The following is a 22,667-nucleotide window of genomic DNA, read 5'->3' on the forward strand; positions in this document are numbered from 1 at the left end:
TTAGATTGACATAAGGGGAGTTAATAGAAAACTACAATTATGAATGTCAAAAATCAAAATAAAAGAAGCTGACGGCAATAAAGGTATGGGACTTGAAAAATGTCAGTTTAAAAGCTTAGCAACTTATAAGCATCCTTGGGAGACTTTGTTTGTCTCCCCACAAACTGTCACCTTCTGATTTAGGATTGTTTGTGAAATGAATCTAGTCAGTAATGGGCCACGATATCACTATACCCTTTCTCTTATAAATCACAGCAATTTACTCAGTAGGAATGATCTATCCTTATTCTCTCATTCTCCATAATCCAATCACTTCCTCTCATAAGCACTTTCCCCTGGTTTTCACAATAATGCATTTTCTGTAACTAACAACCATCATTTCCTGATTATCATGCTTCTATCCTTGCACAGGAATGTGGGTCTTATGTGGGTCAGGGTCATCTTCCCCATCCATCTGTGTCCCCGCGCTGAGTGTGAGAGCTGAGAGGGGAGCCTGGACAGGCCGTCAGGTTGCCTAGTCCTTAGAGAAGTTTGAATGCTCCCAAGTCTGTGCCACTTTGATTAAGAACCACCAAATTTTGGTGTGTCTAATACTACATTTTCAGAAGAAGCACATTCAAAGACTTATTAGTGACTTTGCCTTCTGCAGATCCCTATAAATTTAATTTAATGATGAAAAATGTAGAAAATATTTTATGGTTTTTACTGTGCCATGCTAGAGTGAATTTCCTGTAAGAATGAACTAAATGAATAAACTATTTAAAAGCAACTGAAAGGACAGAAAATCTTGAGCTCTGTACACAAATAACTTAAATCATCCGTACATCTATTTGAATTTAAGTTCAGTTTAAAGTTTATTGAAAGGGCCTACCCTTCAGGGCCTTTCAGTTTCAGACTCTGTCAGGCTAGACCACCGGAATCCTAACTACTGCCATCACTAAATGAAGGACCCTGTTTTTCCTCTGCTGTACAAACATTAGTGACCTCTGGAATTGTGAGTTGGCTTTGAGTCAGCACAACTGAAAGAATTTGCTTTGAGTTTTATTTTTTAAATTAATTTATTATTTATTTTTTTAAGATTTTTTTATTGTTATTCTATTACAGTTATCCCGATTTCCCCCCTTTGTCCTCTACCCATCCCACCCCCCACTTCCACAGTCAACCCCCACACTGTTGTCCATGTCCACGGGTCACTCACACATGTTCTTTAACTCGCCCCTTCCCCTTCTTTCCACCATTATCCTCCTCCCACCTCCCCTCTGGTCACTTGGAGTTTGGGAAGTCTCTCAGAACTAAAGCTGTGGCCGGATAGTTGGGGTGTATTTCCTGTGTCATATAATTCAGGACAGCAAGGGCCCTGAAGTTCAGTAATTACATTGATCATAGTTAGGCAGGAGAAGAGCATCTTAGAATGAATCCCACTGGTTATGATACTGAAGTAATTGGTTCTCCTTCCCTGGTGTTAGATGTTTCCTTACTGCACAACAAAGGATACTACTGTTCTTGTATTAAATATCTCCTACTGTTTTATAACACTTTAACTTTGTTTTATAGTTACATTTCCAATAGCAAGATGGTATCACAAAGGGCAAATACTATGAGCTTGAGAATATTTCTGATTAGCCTTCTTGATAAGTACTGGGGATACCTCGTGGAAACAACAGTATTAGACTTCACTGTGTGACTTTTTCCTTTGATGCTTAATTAGTAGATTTCCAACTCATTTCAGACTGGCTTAATATAAAAGAAAAAATATAAGATACAAAAACGAAAACAAAAACCCTGTCACTTCTAATGCTCTGCCAGATACCATTGAAAATTTTCTAATATTAGTACCCTTATTTTTAGAACCAGATAGCATAGTTTCAGGAATGCATCACGTTTATAAAGTAACTTTCTACATCAGTGGTTACCAAAATGTTCTCTCCAGACCAGCAGCAACAATGTTACCTAGGTCCTTGTTAGAGAAGGAAAGCGTGAGGCCACACCCCAGACTTACTGTCAGAAGCCGTGCCTAGGCTCCAGCCTCTGCATTTTAACCAGGCCCCGCCCCCGCCCCGCCCCCGCCCCGCCCCCTACTGATTCTAATGCCTGTTGTATTAGTTTAAGAACCATACCCGTGCCCTCTCAATCCAGATCATGAAGGCGGGGGAGACTGTGGGCAGCAAGTGCCACTGATCAGCAGACACGCAGTTCCAAGACCCCAAGATCAGGTTCCCCCTGCCCCACCGGGTCCTTCCTCGCCAACGCGAACAACACCTCACCACTGAGAGGCCCGTAACTTCCATTAGATTTAGAGCCTCCCTGTCCCTGGTCTGCACAAATAGGCTCCTTGGGGGGAAAAACAGAACCGCTGCTCCACAACATCAACATACCATTTGAAAAAGCTGTGTGGTTGTTCTTCAGATTAGGCGATCAGTGGTAATAAGGCCGAAAAGGGGGATTAACCGGCTGTTCAGTAAGGGCTAGGGGAAGTAATGGGGTGGGGGTGAGGGATGTTGGGAGCTGGTGATAGACTTTCACACGTACATCCAGCCAATCAGGTCCACAGACTAGTCTCTTACTTTAATTCTGGATGATCCAGAAAACGTTTCTCCCTACCATCATTCCCTCTGTGTAACAAAGTTCCTAGACTGATGTCAGGTCAACATGTTCCGTGAGAATCTAAGAAAACATCATTAGCTCTCTGTTGAAGCTCTGTGTAGGATCAACCTGGAATAATTCAGAAGAGACTATCGCCATAAGGAATGTTAGGGCCAGGGTAAATGTTGCTATTTTGTCTGCCCATTCATTGTATGCAGGTAAACTAACGGTAAAATGAAAGAAAAGAAGAAAGAAAAGAAGAGAAAGAGGGAGAAGGAAGGATGGAAGGAAGGAAGGAAGGAAGGAAGGAAGGAAGGAAGGAAGGAAGGAAGGATCCAAAAGTGTGGTCTAAAGTTGTGAGTGTTAGGGAAAAATCCCATCCAATTTGATAGGGAATGGAGATGGTTGGTTTACTCACTGGAAGCTTATATAATGTCTCCAGGTCTTTCTTAGTCCCAGTTGTCAAAGCTAATAATACCACACAGTGATAATCCTTAAAATTTCCTTTAACTGTTTAGTTTTTAGTGCTTTTGCTGAAAAAGACATTCCATTTGCTTATACAGATGGGATTTCAAGCTATTTTTATATGTAGTCTGGAAAAGTAGCTTAACAGTCTTACTTTTGCTTTTTTTACATTAAATATAGAGTTGAATGCTTTATTAAACAGTTTAAGTGCTTACTATTATTTCCTTTGCATTATGATTTCAACTGAGTATCTCCTCTTTGTAATACTACTCGACACCCCTCCACCTCTTGGTATTTGGTATCCCATCATGAGCCTTTGCCCAAGACTTAGTTACAACCTAAGAGCAAAGGATCTACCCTGGAAATGAATGACGTCCATGAATGAATCAAAATGTATGAAGTTCTTAGAATAGTGCCAACATATAGTAAACACTTGATAAGCTTAGCTCTTGTTATTATTATTATCCAACCAAGGGTTCTCAATTCAGTTACTGGGCCCAGTCAACCAGAAAGTACCTTAACCTACCAGCCATATAAATCCTGTGGTCTTTTCAGAATGGGGAGTTTTCCATAGTGAAATTAAAGTTCTCCCCACTTTCTTAGTAAATGTAGAAGAAAATAGAGCTGAATTTTTGTTGACCTAGGGCTTAGTACTGAGTCAGACATGAACTGAAGTCAATGACCAAATACACAGAGAAGTAAGCTTACTTTACACTTCTTTCTAAACCAAGAGAAAAAAGTCTCAGAAGAGAAAAAATAAATTAAAGTCAACATGAGATATGAAGTTTGAAATAAGAAAATGAGAGAGTTCATTTGAATTTTTAAATGATAAAATGCAGGTAGCTATGTTAGGAAAAAGATTGTTTTCCTTAAGATTATCAGGTTTTCTACAATTTTGACTTTAAAATATTATGTAGTGATAATCCTTAAAATTTCCTTTGATTTTGAGTGATTTTACTGAAAAACACACTCTATGGGCTTATGTAATGATGTCTCGAAATTTTTTTTAATTCTGAAAAACATGTTTAATAACCTGGAAATAGCTCTTTAGAATTAAATACACAGCTGAATGCTTTATTAATTTTATATCTTTAGTATTATGTTATATAAATTATTTTTAAGACATTTTTATTTATTTATCTTTAGAGGGGAAGGGAAGGAGAAAGGGAGAGAAATATCAATGTATGGTTGCCTCTGGTGTGTCCCCTACTGGGAACTGGCCTGCAACCCAGGCATGTGCCCTGACTGGGAATCAAACCACGATCATGTGATTCGCAGGCTCGCGCTCAATTCACTGAGTTACACCAGCCAGGGCTATAAATTATTATTTTTATCCAAATACTTTCTCCTTGTAATCACACATTACAGCCCAAACTTAGATATTGTTTTCCTTTGCTTTCTTCATGGACTATCAACCTATTATGATACAGCTTGCTATACAAATTCATTAAGAGTTTGCTCCCTCAGTCAATCATTTAAATATTGCTAATACTTCAACCTATTTAAAACAGGCATTTATTATTTTAATTTATTGATTAAAGTACTTCTGTACTACATGCATATTTTTCCTATGTGCAGTAATTAATACTTCTTGTGTTAATGAAAAGGGAAATCAAAAAATATTAATGATACAAAATATACTCATTTTGTGAAATAAAAGAAGCTGAACATGTCAAACATGAAAAATTTTAATTTTGGCAATAACAATGCAAATGTTTGGAGGATAATTTAGAGGGAAAAAATGATGAAAATTAGGATGAACTGTTTTGCAATATGGAGAAGACTGACACTGAGATACTTTCACATTGATGTCAAATGCATTCTTCAGGTTCAAGTGCCACATTCATTCAGTCTCTAATGTTGAATAGGTATGGAGGGTAGAAACACATATCAGACAGGATCACCTGGTCACCTCTGCTTTAAGGAGCTCCAAGTTCCACAGAAGAGAGAGAAGTAAGTAATTATGATACTATACAATGAGTACTTTAGAAACAAGTTTTGGGCGATGACAGTGGAAATAGGAATTTATAGAAGGCTGCTCTCCAAAAGAAAGCACAATTGGAAAAAAAAAACAAAGATTCTGGAGCACAAAGAACAAAACCAAATATATATAGAGAATATAAGCAAAATCATAAAGGACCTTATGTAGCATACTCAAAAGTATAATTTTTACACAAGAGAAAAATAGAAAACTATAAAAGATCTTAAGCAGACAAATAACATGGCCATATACCTATATTTCTACTGTATAGGAATTTTATATTTCTCTCTATATAGAGAGAAACTAGGAACTGAAAGACTATTTAGAAATGTTTTATAATAACCCAATAGATGAATTTTTAGGGTTTAGATTTAGAGACACTTAACAGAAAAATGAATAAACTTGAGAAATATTTAGAAAGTAAATTCTATAAGACTCAGATATGGACTTGGGGGTGAAGACTGCTAGAAAGAATTAAAAATGATTTCTAGGTTGCTCATTTCAACAGTTAGGTGAATAATGGTGCAATGCACTCAGGCAGGGAACACACAGGAAAACGATTCGAGTGGGGAAGAGGCAATGGTGATGTGGGTGTGAGATGTTGCTGGAGACCTAAGTAGTCATATCACTAACTCTCAACTACAGGTCTAGAGGACAGAGATGTTTTCTTGAATGACACATTTGGGAGTCTCAGACAATTAACTTAGAAAAATTTCAATGACATGTAACTTATTTCATCATCTATAGAATAAATTATATTTATCTCCCCTAGTGCCAGCAGGGTAGAGACTATTCTAAAAATGCACTGAATCAAACCAGGTTCTTTATGTTGGGGAATATATTTTCTTGTTCATTTATGGATAACACCTCTTCTTGTCATTATGTAATTGCTTGTTTGTAGGAAGCATAGTATGTACCTCTGCTATGATACCGCCCAGCACAATGCATTACATGATAAAGAAAATAACTGAGTAAGTCATTAACAACTTCTTATTTTAAAAAATGTTAAGGCATACTTTGCCCCCTATTTTGTTTTTCTTCTTTTTAGATCATAAAGTTACATTCCTTGGAATCTTCTTTGATGAGGCATGTTTTGTTGAATTTTTTTTAACCTAACAGATGTTTGGGTAGTTAAAATTCCTCATGAGTATGGTATCCTGTGGTTTTCACAACCTAAGTGCTACCCCAGGAATTTGCCTTTCTTGCTCTCTTCCAGGCCCGGTGGTCCATAGGAGATGCACATTATGAGACTCCCATTTCATTCCATACTAATTTCACACCCACACTCTTTTAAAGTTGTACATTTTCTCAACATTATAAGTACTTACTGTGCATCACAGAGAAACTTGGCAGTCTATATTCCTCCCCCACACACAATTCAAATTGCTTTTGAATATAGGGGTAATCAGAAAAATAAAAGATTAATTAAATGATCTGCAAGATTTTAATGCTTCCAGTGAAGTGTTTCTGCCATTTGTAATGTTTGTGCTTGTTGGTATCTATATACACCCAGTATTAAGTACAGAGTTATGGCTATTACACAGATGACTTAAGGAGAATAGCAGTTTGGCTTCAGTTACCTAGATCAGAGTATGTGGGAGAAATAAATGTTAGCTTGTGTTGGCTGAATACTGTTTTCTTTTTTTACTGTAGTGTACAGTGGTAGATTCAGATTCAGAAAGTGGATCTTTCATTTGGATTTGCTTCTTTACTAGCTCAGAGAGAGTAAATACAACATATTTTCTAATTCTACACCCTGTTTTAGAACATTTAAAAATAATGTTCATTGGTCTTTTATTTGAGTTATTCAAAGTGAATAAATCAATTTCAAACTACCCATCAATTGCTAGCTTCTTATCAAGAAGCTTCAGGTTTTGACAAGCAGTTCTATTTTACTAAGAGCATGGACGCAACTTGATGCCATAAGAATAACATGCACAATATTTGAAATAGTAATTTTATACCAATTTTTATTGTTGCTTTGTGTTTTATGTTATTCAGTTAAGTTTTTCACTTTCAAAATTCTATCTTCTCATATATTATGAAAAAAATAATTTTTGACTTAATGATAGGTAATGTAAAACTTAGTAATTTTCTTCATCTATATCATTTTTCCTTTAAAAATTTTTAAAATATATTTTATTAATCATGCTATTATAGCTGTTCCATTTCCCCCCATTCATTCCTCTCTGCCCTGCACCCACATCCCATCCTCATTTCACCCTCTTAGTTCATGTCCATGGGTTGTACATGTAAGTTCTTTGGCTTCTGCATTATACTGTTCTCATCCTCTCCTTTCTATTTTGAACCTACTATTTATGCTTCTTATTCCATGTATCTTTTCCTCCATTATCACCACTCCCCCTCCCCACTAATAACCCTCCATGGAATTTCCATTTCTGTGATTCTGTTCCTGTTCTAGTTGTTTGCTTAGTTCATTTTTGGTTTTTTTAAGGTTTGGTTGTTGACAGTTGTGAGTTTGTCATTTTACTATTCTTGTTTTTCTTAGATAAGTCCCTTTAACATTTCATAAAATAAGGGCTTGGTAATGATGAACTCCTTTAACTTGACCTTATTTGGGAAAAGCTATTAATCAGAATGCCCTTCCATTCTAAAAGAGAACTTTGCTGCGTAGAGTAATCTTGGGTGTAGGCCCTTGCCTGTCATGACTTGGAATACTTCTTTCCAACTCCTTATTGCCTGCAAGGTTTCTTTTGAGAAATCAGCTGATAGTCTTATGGGAACTCCTTTGTGGAGGAGTGGGTAAGTCTCTCTTTTTCTTTTGCTGCTTTTAAGATTCTCTTTTTCTTTTTAATCTTGGGCAGTGTAATTATGATGTGCCTTGGTGTGTGCTTCCTTGGGTCCAACTTGTTTGGGACTCTCTGAGCTTCCTGGACTTCCTGGAAGTCTATTTCCTTAGCCAGAATGGGGAAGGTCTCCTTCATTATATGTTCATATAAGTTTTCGATTTCTTGTTCTTCCTCTTCTCCTTCTGGCACCCCTATGTTGGAATGTTTAAAGTTGTCCCAGAGGTCCCTAAGTCTCCCCTCATTTTTCTGAATTATTGTTTCTTCATTCTGTTCCAGTTGATTGCTTATTTCTTTCTTCTGGCCCAAATCTTTGATTTCAGTCCCTGTTTCCATTCCATCAATGTTGGTTCTCTATGCATTTTCCTTTACTTCACTTTGCATAGCCTTCACTTCTTCCTCCATTTTTCAACCATACTCAACCATTTCTGTGAACATCCTGATCACCAGTGTTTTGAACTCTGCAGCTGATAGGATGACTATCTCTTCATCATTTAGTTCTATTTTTCCTAGAGTTTTGATCCATTTTTTTCATTTGGGCCATTTTCTTTGTCTCAGTGCCTGTAAGGAGTGGAGCCTTAACTATTCATGAGGGTGGGGGCAACCCACATCACCGGGTAGTGGCACTGTATGTTGTGGAGGATGTGAGAGGGAACAATGTTGCTTGCTCACTTCTCTGCCAGCCAGCGTTCAGTCATTTCCCCACTACCCACAAGCAAACTGGGCCCTCTGGTGCTGATTCCCAGGTGGGTTGATTTCTGTACATTGTAGGATCCTGTGGGTCTACCCAATGAACTCTCCTGTGAGGCTGGGAGTTTCTCCTGCCACAGAGCCCCACAAGGTTTTTCAGTCAGAAGTTTTGAAGCTTTATTTTCCAGCACTGGAACTCTGGTTTGTATGGTCTGTTGGTCTTCTCAGTTTATCCACACCCAATTGTGGGACAGCCTGGTATGCAAGCCACTGCCTTGCCTGCCCTGGTCCTCCCACCACTGCCTTGCCAGGAGTCCTCTCCATCTCAGCTGCCCATCTCTGCACCTCCTACTGGTTTGGATGAATGCTTCTTCTTTAAGTCCTTGATTGTTGGACTTTCATACATTTCCATTTTCTGGCAGTTCTGGGGTTTTTTCCCCCATTTTTAAATTTGTTGTCCTTTTTTTGGTTGTGGGAGGAGGCACAGTGGTATCTATCTACACCTCCATCTTGGCCAGAAGTCCCAGATTATTTCTTATGGTTTCAAAATGCCTACATTTTCCATGTTTGGTCTGCAGAATCAACATCTAAGCATGACTTACTTTTCATTTGAAAGACATTCCTGCTTCAAGACCTTTGTAGCTTGACTATTCTAATTTCTTTCTTCTATTCTTGTAGCACATGTTAGTTCACCATATATATTAACTTGCAACAAGATATGCAGTGACTTTTTTTTAAGATGGGAAGGGAGAGAGATAGGAAGAGAAACATTGCTGTGAAAGATAAATATTGATCAGTTGCCTCTCCCATGCACCCCAACTAATACAAGAATAAACTATGCTGTGCATACTCACAGCTGTAAACCTACTTTTTCCCCATTCTGTTTACAAATTTTGTCACTTTTTACACTCAATTACAGAGGAATAAAGGCAAATTTTCATGTATCCTCTAGCAATAAATTTTTTAAAAATTCTATTTGAACGATAGCAGAGTAGAAAATCAACTCTTAAGAATAAAGAGAAGAAAAGGGAATAGGAGTAGCATAGAAAAATCTATGTAAGATAAATTTCCTTTTGCTCAAGGTATTCTGTGATGGTGAATTAAAATTGTGGCAATGAGATACTAGACCCAGAGAGAAGAAAAATACTAGATAAAAAACAAACTAATACTCCATGAGAAAGTCCCTCTGTAGATTAGTCAAGTAAAGACTTAGAAGCTGGGGTGAGGAAAAACCAAGATTTATCTCTGCATTGCACCAAGAGCAAAACAAACAAATGAATCACCAAATGCAAAGAAAGACATTATGGTAAAGCTAGGAAAATAATGTTAATTTTTTTACAAAAAGTTCATGTTTATTGTGAAATATTTTTTTAAATATATTTTATTGATTATACCATTACAGTTGTTCTATTCCCCCCTTCAATCCCTTCCACCCGTACCCTCCCTCCCCCACCATTCTGTCCCCCTTAGTTTATAACCACGTGTCTCAAGTTCTTTGGATTCTATATTTCCCCCACTATTCTCGCCCTCCCCCCTATCTATTTTCTACCTACCATCTATGCTATTTTCTGTGCCTTCTCCCCCCTTCTCCCCCTCCCACCCCCCTGTTTCTAACCCTCCATGTCTTCTTCATTTCTATGGTTCCACTACTGATCTAGCTGTCCTCTTGGTTTGCTTTTGTTTTAGGTGTGGTTGTTAATAGCTCTGTGTTTGCTGTCCTTTCACTGTTACTATTTTTCATCTTCTTTTTCTTATATAAGTCCCTTTAGCATTTCATATAATAAGGGCTTGGTAATGATGAACTCCTTGAACTTGACCTTATCTGAGAAGCACTTTATCTGTCCTTCCATTCTAAATGAAAGTTTTGCTGGATAAAGCAATCTTGGCTGTAGGTCTTTGGATTTCATGACTTGGAATACTTCTTTCCAGCCCCTTCTTGCCTGTAAGGTCTCTTTTGAGAAATCCGCTGACAGTCTGATGGGTACTCCTTTGTAGGTGACTGTCCCCTTATCCCTTGATGCTTCTAGGATTCTCTCCTTCATTTTGGTCTTGGCTAATGTAATTATGATGTGCCTTGGTGTGTTCCTTCTTGGGTCCAACTTCTTTGGCACTCTCTGAGCTTCCTGGATTTCCTGGAAGTCTATTTCCTTTGCCAGACTGGGGAAGTTCTCCTTTATTATTTGTTCAAATACGTTTTCCACTCGTGGCTGTTTCTTTCCCCCTTCTGGTACCCCTATAATTCGGATGTTGGAACGTTTAAAGATGTCCTGGAGGTTCCTAAGCCTCTCCTCATTTTTTTGAATTCTCATTTCTTCATTCCTTTCTGGTGGGATGTTTTGTTCTTCCTTCTGGTCCATTCCATTGATTTGAGTCCCCGTTTCCTTTCCATCACTATTGGTTTCCTGTGCATCTCCCTTCATTTCAATTAGTTTAGCCTTCATATATTCCTCTAATTTGTGACTTTGTTCCTCTAATTTGTGACTATAATCTACCAGTTCTGTGAGCATCCTGATAAATAGTGTCCTGAATTGTGCTTCTGAGAGGCTGGCAATTTCTTGGTCGCTGAGAGTTATTGGCTCTTGCACTTTGAGTTCTTCTTGTGCCATCTTTCGGGTTGTTCGTGCCTGTTCCATAGCAGGATCAGAGCCCTAAAGTGTTCACTAGAACAAGGCAACTAAGTCGCTGGGTTGTAACCTTGTATGTGGGGGCGGGGTCAAAGAGGGACTATGGCGTCCTGTCTGCCGCCTGCCGTCACGGCCCTCACTGGTGCCGCAGTTGCTGCTGTCACCGGGCCCATGCATTTCATCCCACTGCTCGCAAGTGTGCCACTGCCGTCAGCCCTCGCCCCCTGGGGCCTGCATGGTCTGTCTCACTGTGTGGGAATATAGGCCCGCGGTCTGCCCCGCACCCCAACTGGTTCTCGTCTGCCTGCGCGCCTGGGTCGGGGGCCCTGTCCTGCCCGACCCTACTCGATGCTGGCTCCGCCCCTCTTACCGTCCCCGTTGACCGGTTAGATGTAGTCGGACTTCCGTATAATTCAATTTTCTGTCCTTTGGTTGTGTCTTTGTTTCTCCAAACCTTTGTTGTATTCAAACTTGGTTGTGGGAGAAGGCACAGTGTTTCCACCTATGCCTCCTTCTTGGCAGAAGTCTATTGTGAAATATTTTAAATATTCTACCATTATTTCTTTAAACCAGAATGAGTAAAATGGAGTAGTAGGCAATTTAAAATAGCCAAATTCTGGTGATTGTGTCACTGACCTTAAGGTAGGGAGTGAAGGTATGAAAGTAATGATATTCCAGTGGAAAGGCTCTCAAATTTTCAAATTAAGAACATAAGACTCTAAAAATCCAACTTCCACATTTCATTTATAAGCTTCTAAATTGATCATGTTATATGCTAATATGATCAATTTATAAACAAACATGAATGTTTATTTTATGCTAATCAAATATTTTCCATCATAGTGTCTAGAGTGCTTGAAGAAATTATGCATTTAGAAAGTCCACTCCGTCATTCAGTATGGTAGGTAGAAGCAGGCACTACCCAAATGAGATGCCCATAAGGAATAGGGTGGAATCCCTTCATGGCAGCAAATAGACACAAAGTCTATTTTAACCAAAGATTAAAAATTAACTGCCCACAGGCCAGATCTGGGCTACTGATGGGCTTGGTTTGAACAACTGAATGTTTCTAAATTTGAAAAAAAAACTACCTGGAAAGCATTATGCTGAGCGAAATAAGCCAGGTGTTGAAGGATAAATACCATATGATCTCACCTTTAACAGGAAGCTAAACAACAAAACAAACAAGCAAGCAAAATATAACCAAAGACACTGAAATAGAGAACAGGCTGACAGTGACCAGAGGGGAGAGGGGAGGGAATTTCAGGGGAAATAGGGGAGGGATTTAGAGGAACATATATAAAGGATACATGGACAACAACTGAGAAGGATGGAAACGGGAGGGAGGGGGGAGCATGGGGAGTGGGATGGGATGGGAGTAATAGACAGAAAACTGTACTTGAAAAATAATTAAATAAAAAAACTACCACAAACAAGGAATTGAATATTTTCACATTTAAAAAATTAACTGTCCTGTTTCTTTGAAAACATCAGAAGTCTTTTTAGTATAGTGCTTTCTCTATCAACTTGCCATGGCTTCCACCACTTTCAATCACTTTATATTATATCAGTTTACTTCTTTCACTATGGTACCTGTCTGACCGTTTCAGGTAACTGCTAGTTGCCCCTGGGACTTCAATGTTTATTCATTCATGTCCCGTTTTTTTAATCAAATTTGCACTTACGATTTTATTTATTCTTACTGGCTTACGCAACTAAAGTCTCTAGCTTTAATTGATCTGGATCATTTAAGGTGGGATCTGCATTATAAAAATTCTGATCATGAGCCATGGCTGGTGTAGCTCAGTGGATTGAATGCAAGCTACGAACCAAAGAGTTGTCAGTTTGATTCCCAGGCAGGGCACATGCCTGCGTTGCAGACCAGGTCCCCCGTGAGGGCCATGTGAGAGCCAACCACATGCTGATGTTTCTCTTCCTCTCTTCCTCCCTCCTTTCCCCTCTCTCTAAAAATAAATAAAATAAAATAATAAAATAAAAAGGCTGGTCATGGGAAGATGGAGGTGAAAGAATATTTCAGTCAAAAGGAACAGAGAGTGCAAAGGTCTAACCTTTACACTAACCCTTACCCAAATTCTAGGATTACAGTGTGTTCAGGTAATAGAAAAAAATGACCAGTGAATGGAAGGTAAGGGTAAGTAAGAAAGTGTTTATAAATGAGGTTAAAGTGTTAGGTAAGAGTCAGGTCATGTAAGTCTTTGTTAATCATGTTGAAAATTTCAAAAATTTTTCTAACAACAAAGGGAGTTCATTGGATAGCTTTTTAAAAAGATTTTATTTATTTATCTTTAGAGGGGAAGGGAAGGAGAGAAGGAGAAAAATATCAATGTACGGTTGCCTCTCGTGAGTCCCCTGCTGGGAACTGGCCTGCAACCCAGGCATGTGCCCTGACTGGGAATCAAACCGCGATCATGTGATTCGCAGGCTCGTGCTCAATCCACTGAGCTACACCAGCCAGGGCTCATTGGATAGCTTTAAAAAGGGAGGTGTTGTCATCTAATTTATCTTGAAAAGGATCAGCCTGCAGGCTCAGGAGGTCAGCAAGGTTAATATGGTAGCAGTAATGAAGGCTAGGACTAAAATGGCCACAAAGCAAATGAAGGATTGTGTCAGATCGCACAGTAGAACTATAGCATTGGTGGAGTTGAGGAGGAAAAAAACCCTTTCTAGATTTTCATTTCCTGCAACCAGGTGAGTAATGGTGTATTTTACTAAGATAGGAAAGGATAAGAAGGTTAGTGTTTAAACCACGCTAATTTGGGGAGATATATTTGACACACATGCCCAGTGATATCCATTGATCAGGTAAACATATTGATCTGAGTTCTGGGGAGCAGTCAGAGCTGGCACTGCATTAACAAACATTTATTGGACACATTATACAAACTTCATGCCAGATACTCTGGGGAATGGAAACAAGAGATACATTTAGTGACTTAGAAAATAAAGCCTCTCACTGCCTAGAAAGGACTGTAACAGTAACCATCGATCACTGAAAATCTGGGTGTGTGTGTGTGCCAGCCTACAGTCACTGAAAAGATTGTAAAGCCTGACTTCATATCCTTTAGATATGAAGGAAAACTGCAGGCATGGACAAAGCATTCTTGATATCATCAGTAATAGCCCAATGATAAAGAGAAGGCTGTAATGTTTTTGTTGCAAAATAGGACTGTGGGCCCTTTGCACACCTCTGAAAGTTTGAGAAAAACTCTAAAGGACAGAAAATGAATTTCCTATTGGTATTCATTGAAATTAAAAGTAGTATGTTATTACATGACTCAGTAATTTTTATGTTCAGTGATTTTACACATACTATAATTAAATAGAAATTAACATATATATGCTGAATACAACAGAAATAGAAATCACTGCATGAATAATATATACATATATGTATACATATATGTATATACATACTCTAATCTGTGTGTATGTACACACATATGCATACTTTACATGAAAGCCATTACAATTTTATGAAGACAGTGTTCAGATGGTAATAATATAAATTATTTGATGTTAATGATGTTGTTACAGCAAATGGGGTAGTTAGTTTTAAAATACAAAATTTAAGATGTAAGAGTAACCTTCACCTACACTTTGAGTGATTTCTATGGAAAAGCATTTAAAAAGCTTTTCCTTGGATGCAAAATATATATATGCCTATACAGGGCAAAACTTACGGCCAGGCAGGGTTTGTGTAGATATCCAACTCGAAGCGTTGCCATAGCCGGCATTGGTGCTGGCAGCCACTTGGAATCTATACCATCTGAATTTCCTTAATCCATATACTGTCTCTTCAGTTAGGTCAGCTTCATAGAGGTATTGAACTTTTTGATATTCAATGCATTCTTCAGATTCCCATTCTCTGCATTTTTGAGCTCGAAGTTGAGTGGTAATCTTGTAATTTTGGAAGTAACCAAAGATAGTGTCAGGCCTCATCCATGTCAATGTTGCACTAGTTGACTGAACGTTAGAAAAAGCAATATTCATAGGAACACTGGGAACTAAAAAGTAAAGAGAAAAATGAAAAATATTTGGAATTACCAAACATTTTGTAAACAGAAGGAAAAGTGACATTTAAAAGTACCTCTTATAATGTAACTAGAGGCATACTAAAGTGTCTAATTAAAATTGCCCTTAGGTTAATATCCACACATTTAATAAGCAGCATCGTAAAGGGATGCTCCGGAGACCAAGGGTCAAAGGGGTAGAAGCCAAAGTAATTGCTATTATTTCTGTTCCTAATTTTGCTCCCAAATTCTCTTACAACATAAACTTTGGCTTCATAGACAAGCACTGGTACAAAGGAAAACTGCTCATATAATCCTATGCCCTTCCCTAGGTATCGTCACTTCCTAAGAAACACATTCTATAGTTTAATTTCTAGACAGACACCAGTGCGCCCTTTGTACAGTAAATGTTGGTTATAAAATGATTTTAAATAAATAACCCTGTTAAGTAAATAATTTATATAGTTAGTTGATTTTTATTTTATCTTTCACATATTTAAAATTAACAAAACTCTATCTAGAGCATCATCGAGCACTCTGATTCATACACAGACTAAGGTATCTGTATATCACCTGTAATCACATGGTCCTACTGGAGTCACTTACTAGATTTCATGGTAACCATTGGTTTGCTATACACATACCATGGGCCATGCTGTGAGCCTGTTTAGGGATTAAGGATACATAAGGCTTATATCTTGACTTTAAGGCATAGGCATTTACTGGGCAAGAAATAGAAACATATTATGGTTAGAAGTGGGAAAGAACAATGCACTCAGTGGTATAGGCACTTTCTTCAACCACGCATCTGTGCGAGAGCTTTTGCTCAGAAGGCTGGGATAGAGTGAATAACAACAACTTGGATGAAAATTATATAATTCATAAAAACTGTACGTTAATATGCACAATTAAAAACAAGACAATAAATACATAGAAAACCCATTTATTCCTAGACATATCATACTGATTTGACTTTCGATAAATACCAAATGAGCACCCAATTTGTCCCCGATTCTATCATAGGTACTGGGAATGCGATGAACAAAACAAACAAAAGTCCCTACCCTTGTGCATTTTACACTCAGGAGACTTACATAAAATAAAAGTATAACTAAGCATTCAATAGAACACTTTGGATGATGATTTGTGTTATGGAGAAAAATAAGGACGTGTAGAAGGGGATAGAGTTCCAAGGATATTGAAAGTTGCACGGAAATTGAGCAGTTAGAGAAGGCCTCAGTGATTAGAAGACATGAAGTTCCTGGTAAAGGTAGGGGTAATAACCAAGTGACGATCTCGGGAAAGAGCATTCCCAGAGAGGAAAGTGTATCATTATTAAAGGCCCTAAATTGAAACCGTGCTTGGTATATTTGAAGGATAACATGGAAGCCAGTGTATCTAGTAGAAATCCAAGTCTGAGAAAAAACACTGAAGTCTACATTACATACAACACTGTAAGACGTTATGACTTCAACTTGAATAGAAGAGTAACAGTCTTTGACATGTGTTTTCATGAACTCGCTCAAGCTACTGTGTTGAGAATTGACTAAGGGACAAAAGAATGAAAACAGGGAGAGGAATTAGGAGGCTATTGAAATGTTAACACATGAGATCATGAGGGACTAGACCAGGAATGCTGCAGCAAAAATGACAAGAAGCACCGAGCCTAAATATAAAAGCTGACAGGAGTTGCTGATGTGTGACGTGTGGAGTATAAGAGAAAGAGAGGAGTAGAAGAAAGCTCTAAGGCCCTTGGACTGAGCACAAAGAAAAATGAAGCTGCTATTAATCAAGAGGGGGATGATTGTGCAAGGAGTAAGCTTTGGGCAGAAAGACAAAGAATTTATTTTGAATATGTTTACTTTGAAATGCTTATCAGATATCCAGAAGGTGTCAAGTAGTGTATAGATGCACGCATCTCTAGTTCTGTAAAAAGGACTATATGAGTTAAAATTTTGGATTTCCTCTTAAATTTTTACTGAATTATCTACAGACATATCACATATATGTATTTGCCTAAATCTGGAAGAGAATATCTTAATGTAATGGAAAACAAATAGATTCTTAAGCCATTGGATTCAATTGACCAGATTCAATTACTCTGTTTTTAAATATTAATATTTATCATCAAATAATACTGCATGCAAGCAGATATTGACCTTTAAAGGGCCATTACAAACAGAACACTGATACACTACTTCCAACACCCTCCCTTTTCTATCTTTAGTTATGAAGAAAAACAACTAAGAAAAAGTTATTTTTTTAAGAAAAATTTACCTTTACAGAAATTTTAGAGTTGGCTAAAAAGTAGAATTCCCATAATTCAAATTCTACAGCCATTAAGTTTGAACTTAGATTACTTGAAGAAAGACATATTTTCAAGATACTTTAACATGAAGCAGAGAAATATGACTGACTTGGGGTTTTGGGAAAAGTTTTGGGAGGAAAGGTGGCACGTGAGACAGGATTTTATTGACTATAAAGGCAGAGGTTCTAGGACTGGGGGTGATGCAACTTGTGCCAAATTTGACCATAGCTTATCCCTCGCATGGGCAATAACAAGTAGACAGACCACACACAGCCTGGGGAAGTGCTGTGTTAGAGGAACTCACAGATGGCCTGCCAGGAAATGGAAAGTTACCAAGTTGTCAGAATAAGACATTAAGAAGTGCATTTTATCAAGTCTAGTCTGGCAATTGCACAAGAGAAAAGGAACAAATTCATGGGCTGCTTCATTTGTTGAGGAAAGAAGAAATGAGATGGTAGTAGTAGGGAGAAACTGAAGTTTTAGATCTATTTCCGTGGTTGAATTCATAGAACAGGTAAAAGAATCAGGTGATGTAGGTGCTGATGTGAGGAAATTTTGCTGCTGTAATTAAGAATCCAAATAAGTTTACTTTAAAATAGGAAGATATAATCTGGCGGGCCTAGTTTTATAACACGAGTCCTATAGAAGCAGAGTTTAATAAAAAAAAACGCAAGATATTTTAAGCAAGACGCAAAATCAATGTACAAAAATTCTGCCACTGTTGGTTTTATAGGAGGGACCACATGATAAAAAATTCAGGACATGTCTAAGAGCTGACAGCAGCCCTTGGCTAGGAGCCAGCCAGGAAATGCTGATTGAAGTCCGGCCGCAGTGAGAAACTGGATCTGCCACAAACACGTGGGCTTGGAAGAGGATCTTAGCCCCACCTCAGAGTACAACTGACTGACACCTTGATTCTTTTAAAAATATTTAATTGTTGTTCAACTATAGTTTTCTGTCTTTTACTCCCATCCCAGCCCCGCGCCCCCCGCCAGTGGTCCCCACCTCCCTCCCATTTCCACCCCCTTTAGTTTTTGTCCATGTGTCCTTTATACTAGTTCCTGTAAATCCTTACCCTTTCCCCCTGAAATTCCCTCCCCTCTGGTTATTGTCAGCCCATTCTCTATTTGAGTGTCTTTGGTTATATTTTGCTTGTTCGTTTTGTCGTCTGACACCTTGATTTTAATTTGTGAAACTCTGAGTATAGAATCCAGGCACATGGTGCCCAGACTTCTGACCTACATAACTGTGTGTGAATAAGTTAATGTTAAATTACTAAGTTTGTGCCCTGGTTGGTGTAGCTCAGTGGATTGAACACGGGCCTGTGAACCAAAGGATTGAGGTTTGATTCCCAGTCAGGGCACATGCCTAGGTTGCAGGCCAGTTCCCAGCAGGGGACTCACAAGAGGCAGCCATACATTGATATTTCTCTCCCTCTCTCCTTCCTTTTCTCTCTAAAGATAAATAAATAAAGCATTTTTAAAAAATTACTAAGTTTGTGACATACAATAGAAAACTAATTTACAACTTTCCTCTACAACATGACCAATCTCTCCTTATCTAGCTTTTGCATAAATATATAGGGCAAAGAGAAACTCAAAATCTTGAGGGACTTTATTTTAAATTTTTTCCCAGATAGTTCTATGAGTCTGTTCAACCTTCACTATTTTGAGCTGATATCTCTCTTCCTAAAAATCCTACATCTATACTGAAAACTCACCTTAAATCAGCCTAATCCTATTCTCCTCCCCACCTTACTCCATCATTTACACCAAATATTTAAAAAGGTTTTGATTTTGCTTTCATTTCTATAAAAAAAGATTGAGCAACTACATGTGTGTGTATATGTGTGCATGTGTATACATATATATGCACAAATATATACACACAAAACACAAATGTCTATTTACTTATTAGACAGATAGTGTCCCTGAAGGTCTAGATTAATATTTCAAACAAAGGAGGCATTTAATAAACATTTTAATGTATAGACAAATAAATAAGAGAGTATAACAGGAATTTGGCTTAGACAGATGGTCAGGAAAGCATTTTCTGAATTATAGTTTGATCAGAGACCTGACAGATGAGATATAGATTTCCAGGTGAAAAGAGCAAGATGTGTTAGGACTCTGAGGGTGAAGGAGTGGGCACATTGAAACCACTTAAAGACGGCTGCTGGATCCACAGGAAATAGGAAGAGAGAGTGGACTGGAGAGGTAGGCCAAAATCAGGTAATGCTGAGCCTTGTAGACTAGATTCGAGAGTTTTAATTTCATTCTACCTAGAGAGGGGATACTTGAAAAGATTTGGATAGACTTTTCATTTGCGCCAAGACCATAAAGTCTTTCCCCATGAGAGCCAGGCAATAGGGTCTAGACATTACCCTTTCTTTTGAGTCCACCACAAGCACTTCTGCTATGCTTCAATTTCATTCACCTAGCATTTCCTGAGCAACTAGATATGGGAGGGAAAAGGCAGTATTAGCTATCCAATAAACTGGAGAAGTAAGAGGGCTACCGTCTCCCTGTTTCAGCAGGACGGATGACTAGATGCCCATGGTTTTATGAGGAGCTTTTTTCTACCTTAAATGTTCAGATTGTAAAAAAAGAAGACTTTAATGCCAAATTTTGTTGCACAGTTAAAAATTTTCCAGCAGGTTAGTATTGGTCCACAGACTCTAGTATTCTCCAAAAAAAGTGTAACAAAGAAGTAAAGGTCTAAATTGGATAGCATTTTAACAAAGAAACAAGTTCCATGCAAGAGTTATTTTTAATCCGGCTGCAGAAAGAGTAACAAAAATTGCAGTTCCCTTCCATGTGACAGGTACAGTGATGGACCTTAAACAGACACCCAGTAGCTGACACGTGGGCACTCCAGTGTTGCCTATGTGATTGAATTATGCTTCACTGAAATAGTCCTTTGGTTTTTATGTACTATAAAATTGTGTCCACATTTTTCAATCAAATGTATTTAAAACACTGAACCAGAAATAAAATCTAATCTGCAGTCAAATATGTAGTGTAACTCATACACAATTTTTAACAAGGCTACCTCAGAGGCCTTCATAAATGACCAGCAATAACCCTTATTTATGTCCAGTATCTTCTCTTTTGATGAACTGAGTATTGAACTAGACTATTTCAAGGCAACTGCCCTATTGAATTACAGATACTAAAAGGATTACACTCATTTTAGCATGGAGAATCAGATTTCCATTCTTTAAGAATGACTAAAAACCTCAAACTTTTTCTATCCACAGATGGTACTAATTTGAACACATCATTCCATGTTTCCTGGAGTAATCACGCAGCTTGCTTAGATTTTGTAAACATGACTGAACTGTGATGAAGCGATCAACATTCACTGCAAGGTATTCTGTAAATTACATTTTTATTCATAAATTATTCTTGTTGGTAAAATACTTTCATCCTGATTGAAATAAAAGTCTGTAGATCTATGTAAGTAAAATTTGTTATCAGTTTAAAGGCATGACGGTCTTAGCGACTATTCAGTAGATTCCATTTAGAGAATGAAGATGTGTGTGAAATGTAATTATTTTATAAACTTCTGGATATTAATATGAGAAATTGCCAACTTTTATGATAGGATGCTGATAGTGGCTTTGCTAACTTCTCACTGACCTAGTTAAGTATACTAAGGTTGAAGAGAAAATTTCCTTGATTCTATATTTATGACTATATACTTTTATCTTCAATCACAGACGAACTCTTCTTTAAGCAAAACAGACATCTGGAAATTTATATTTATAAAAGATATAAAAGTATCAACACAACTTTTCTTAGTTAATTAAAAATATTTATATTTACTAATTGTAAATAATCTACAGCCCTTTTAGAAACAAAAGGACCAAATACATAACCTAAACATACATAAGTAAAAGTATAGTTTACTAGCACTAACATAGTATAAATAAATATAAAAATAGAAATTTCTGCAAAGTTGAGTACAAATAAAACTTCATCATACTACATATAAATCTTGATTAACTTCAATTTAATTAACAACATTCATCAGCCATTCTCATTGAGTGGTATGGGCCAGCTATTCTTAAGTGTATCAGCTCTTTTTCATATATATATATATGTGTGTATATATGCAAATTAATGTACCCAGTAGGAGCCAGCACAAATACACGATGCCAAACGGAAATAGAAAGAGAAGATCTGGGAGTTATAACTTGAAAGGGCAGTTGAGGATTAGTAGAAATGTGAGAGAGAAAAAATGTTTAAGTAGATTGAATATGACAAGAGATAAATAAGAGGAAACAAAATGTTTGCCAAGGGCTGGAAAGTATATGAGGCTGGAGGAAAGAAAGAGTAGGGAAGTAATAAGAAAAAAGGGGGGCCATCAAGTGTGATATTACTGAAAGGCATTGAAAGTCTGACAGATGAGTTTAGATGACTACCACAGGCAACAGAGAACACCAGCAGAAATTAACTGGTAAGGTATAAAGTTAAAAAAAAAGACTGAGCCTCCCTATAGCTAGTTATCAGAAAAAAGTAAACTTGATAGTAAATAATTCTTGGTTAAGAATTGTATATATGCAGTGTGATGCAGATTATAGTGATGACAAAACTAATTAGGAATAAAGATAAATAAAAGACAAAAGAATATTGGCAGAACATGATGATTTATTGGACATAAAAGAAATGGGAGTACAACAAATGTAATGAACCCAGAAATTCAGTCAATAAATAAAATATATGCTGTAAACTTTCTAGAAGTAAGTTATGATTTGGCTCTAAGTGTTATATAACATAATATTAAAAAATCAGCATCATAAATTTCTGTGCCCATAAAGACAAATTAAATGATCAAGAAAAGTGCAATAATCTCTGGTACTGAGATCAAAGATATAGTTCTCCCCCCAAAATCACATAAATAGGGTATCACTTAACATCATGATATTCTTACTTGGAAAATAACATTCTTACATGATAAATTATAAATATGTTTAACTGAGCTCTTTCTTACAATATTTCTTAATGAGGATAGTCATAATAATGATCAAATACATTTTTGTAAAACTGTATCTTCAGAAGTTCTAATCATTTAGTTCAGGTACACTTCTCTCAGGCACTATGGCTTAATCTTTGAGATAGATTTTGGAGTAGCTGGAAGAGTATTTACCAAAATATGCTACATAAACATGACTTT

General features: G+C 37.4%; 1 protein-coding gene across 1 annotated transcript in view; it reads right to left on the reverse strand.

Annotated features, from left to right (window-relative positions):
- Positions 1 to 22,667, reverse strand: part of PTPRQ (protein tyrosine phosphatase receptor type Q) — a 261,122-nt gene that overhangs the window by 83,405 nt on the left and 155,050 nt on the right. The window contains exon 44 of the mRNA XM_037042809.1: positions 14,852 to 15,175. Coding sequence (XP_036898704.1) covers positions 14,852 to 15,175 — 324 coding nt within the window. The remainder of the gene's footprint in view (positions 1 to 14,851; positions 15,176 to 22,667) is intronic.

Source organism: Sturnira hondurensis, unplaced genomic scaffold, assembly GCF_014824575.4.
Source record: "Sturnira hondurensis isolate 20B ecotype Veracruz unplaced genomic scaffold, ASM1482457v3 Scaffold0003801, whole genome shotgun sequence".
NCBI classification, from domain to species: Eukaryota; Metazoa; Chordata; class Mammalia; order Chiroptera; family Phyllostomidae; genus Sturnira; species Sturnira hondurensis.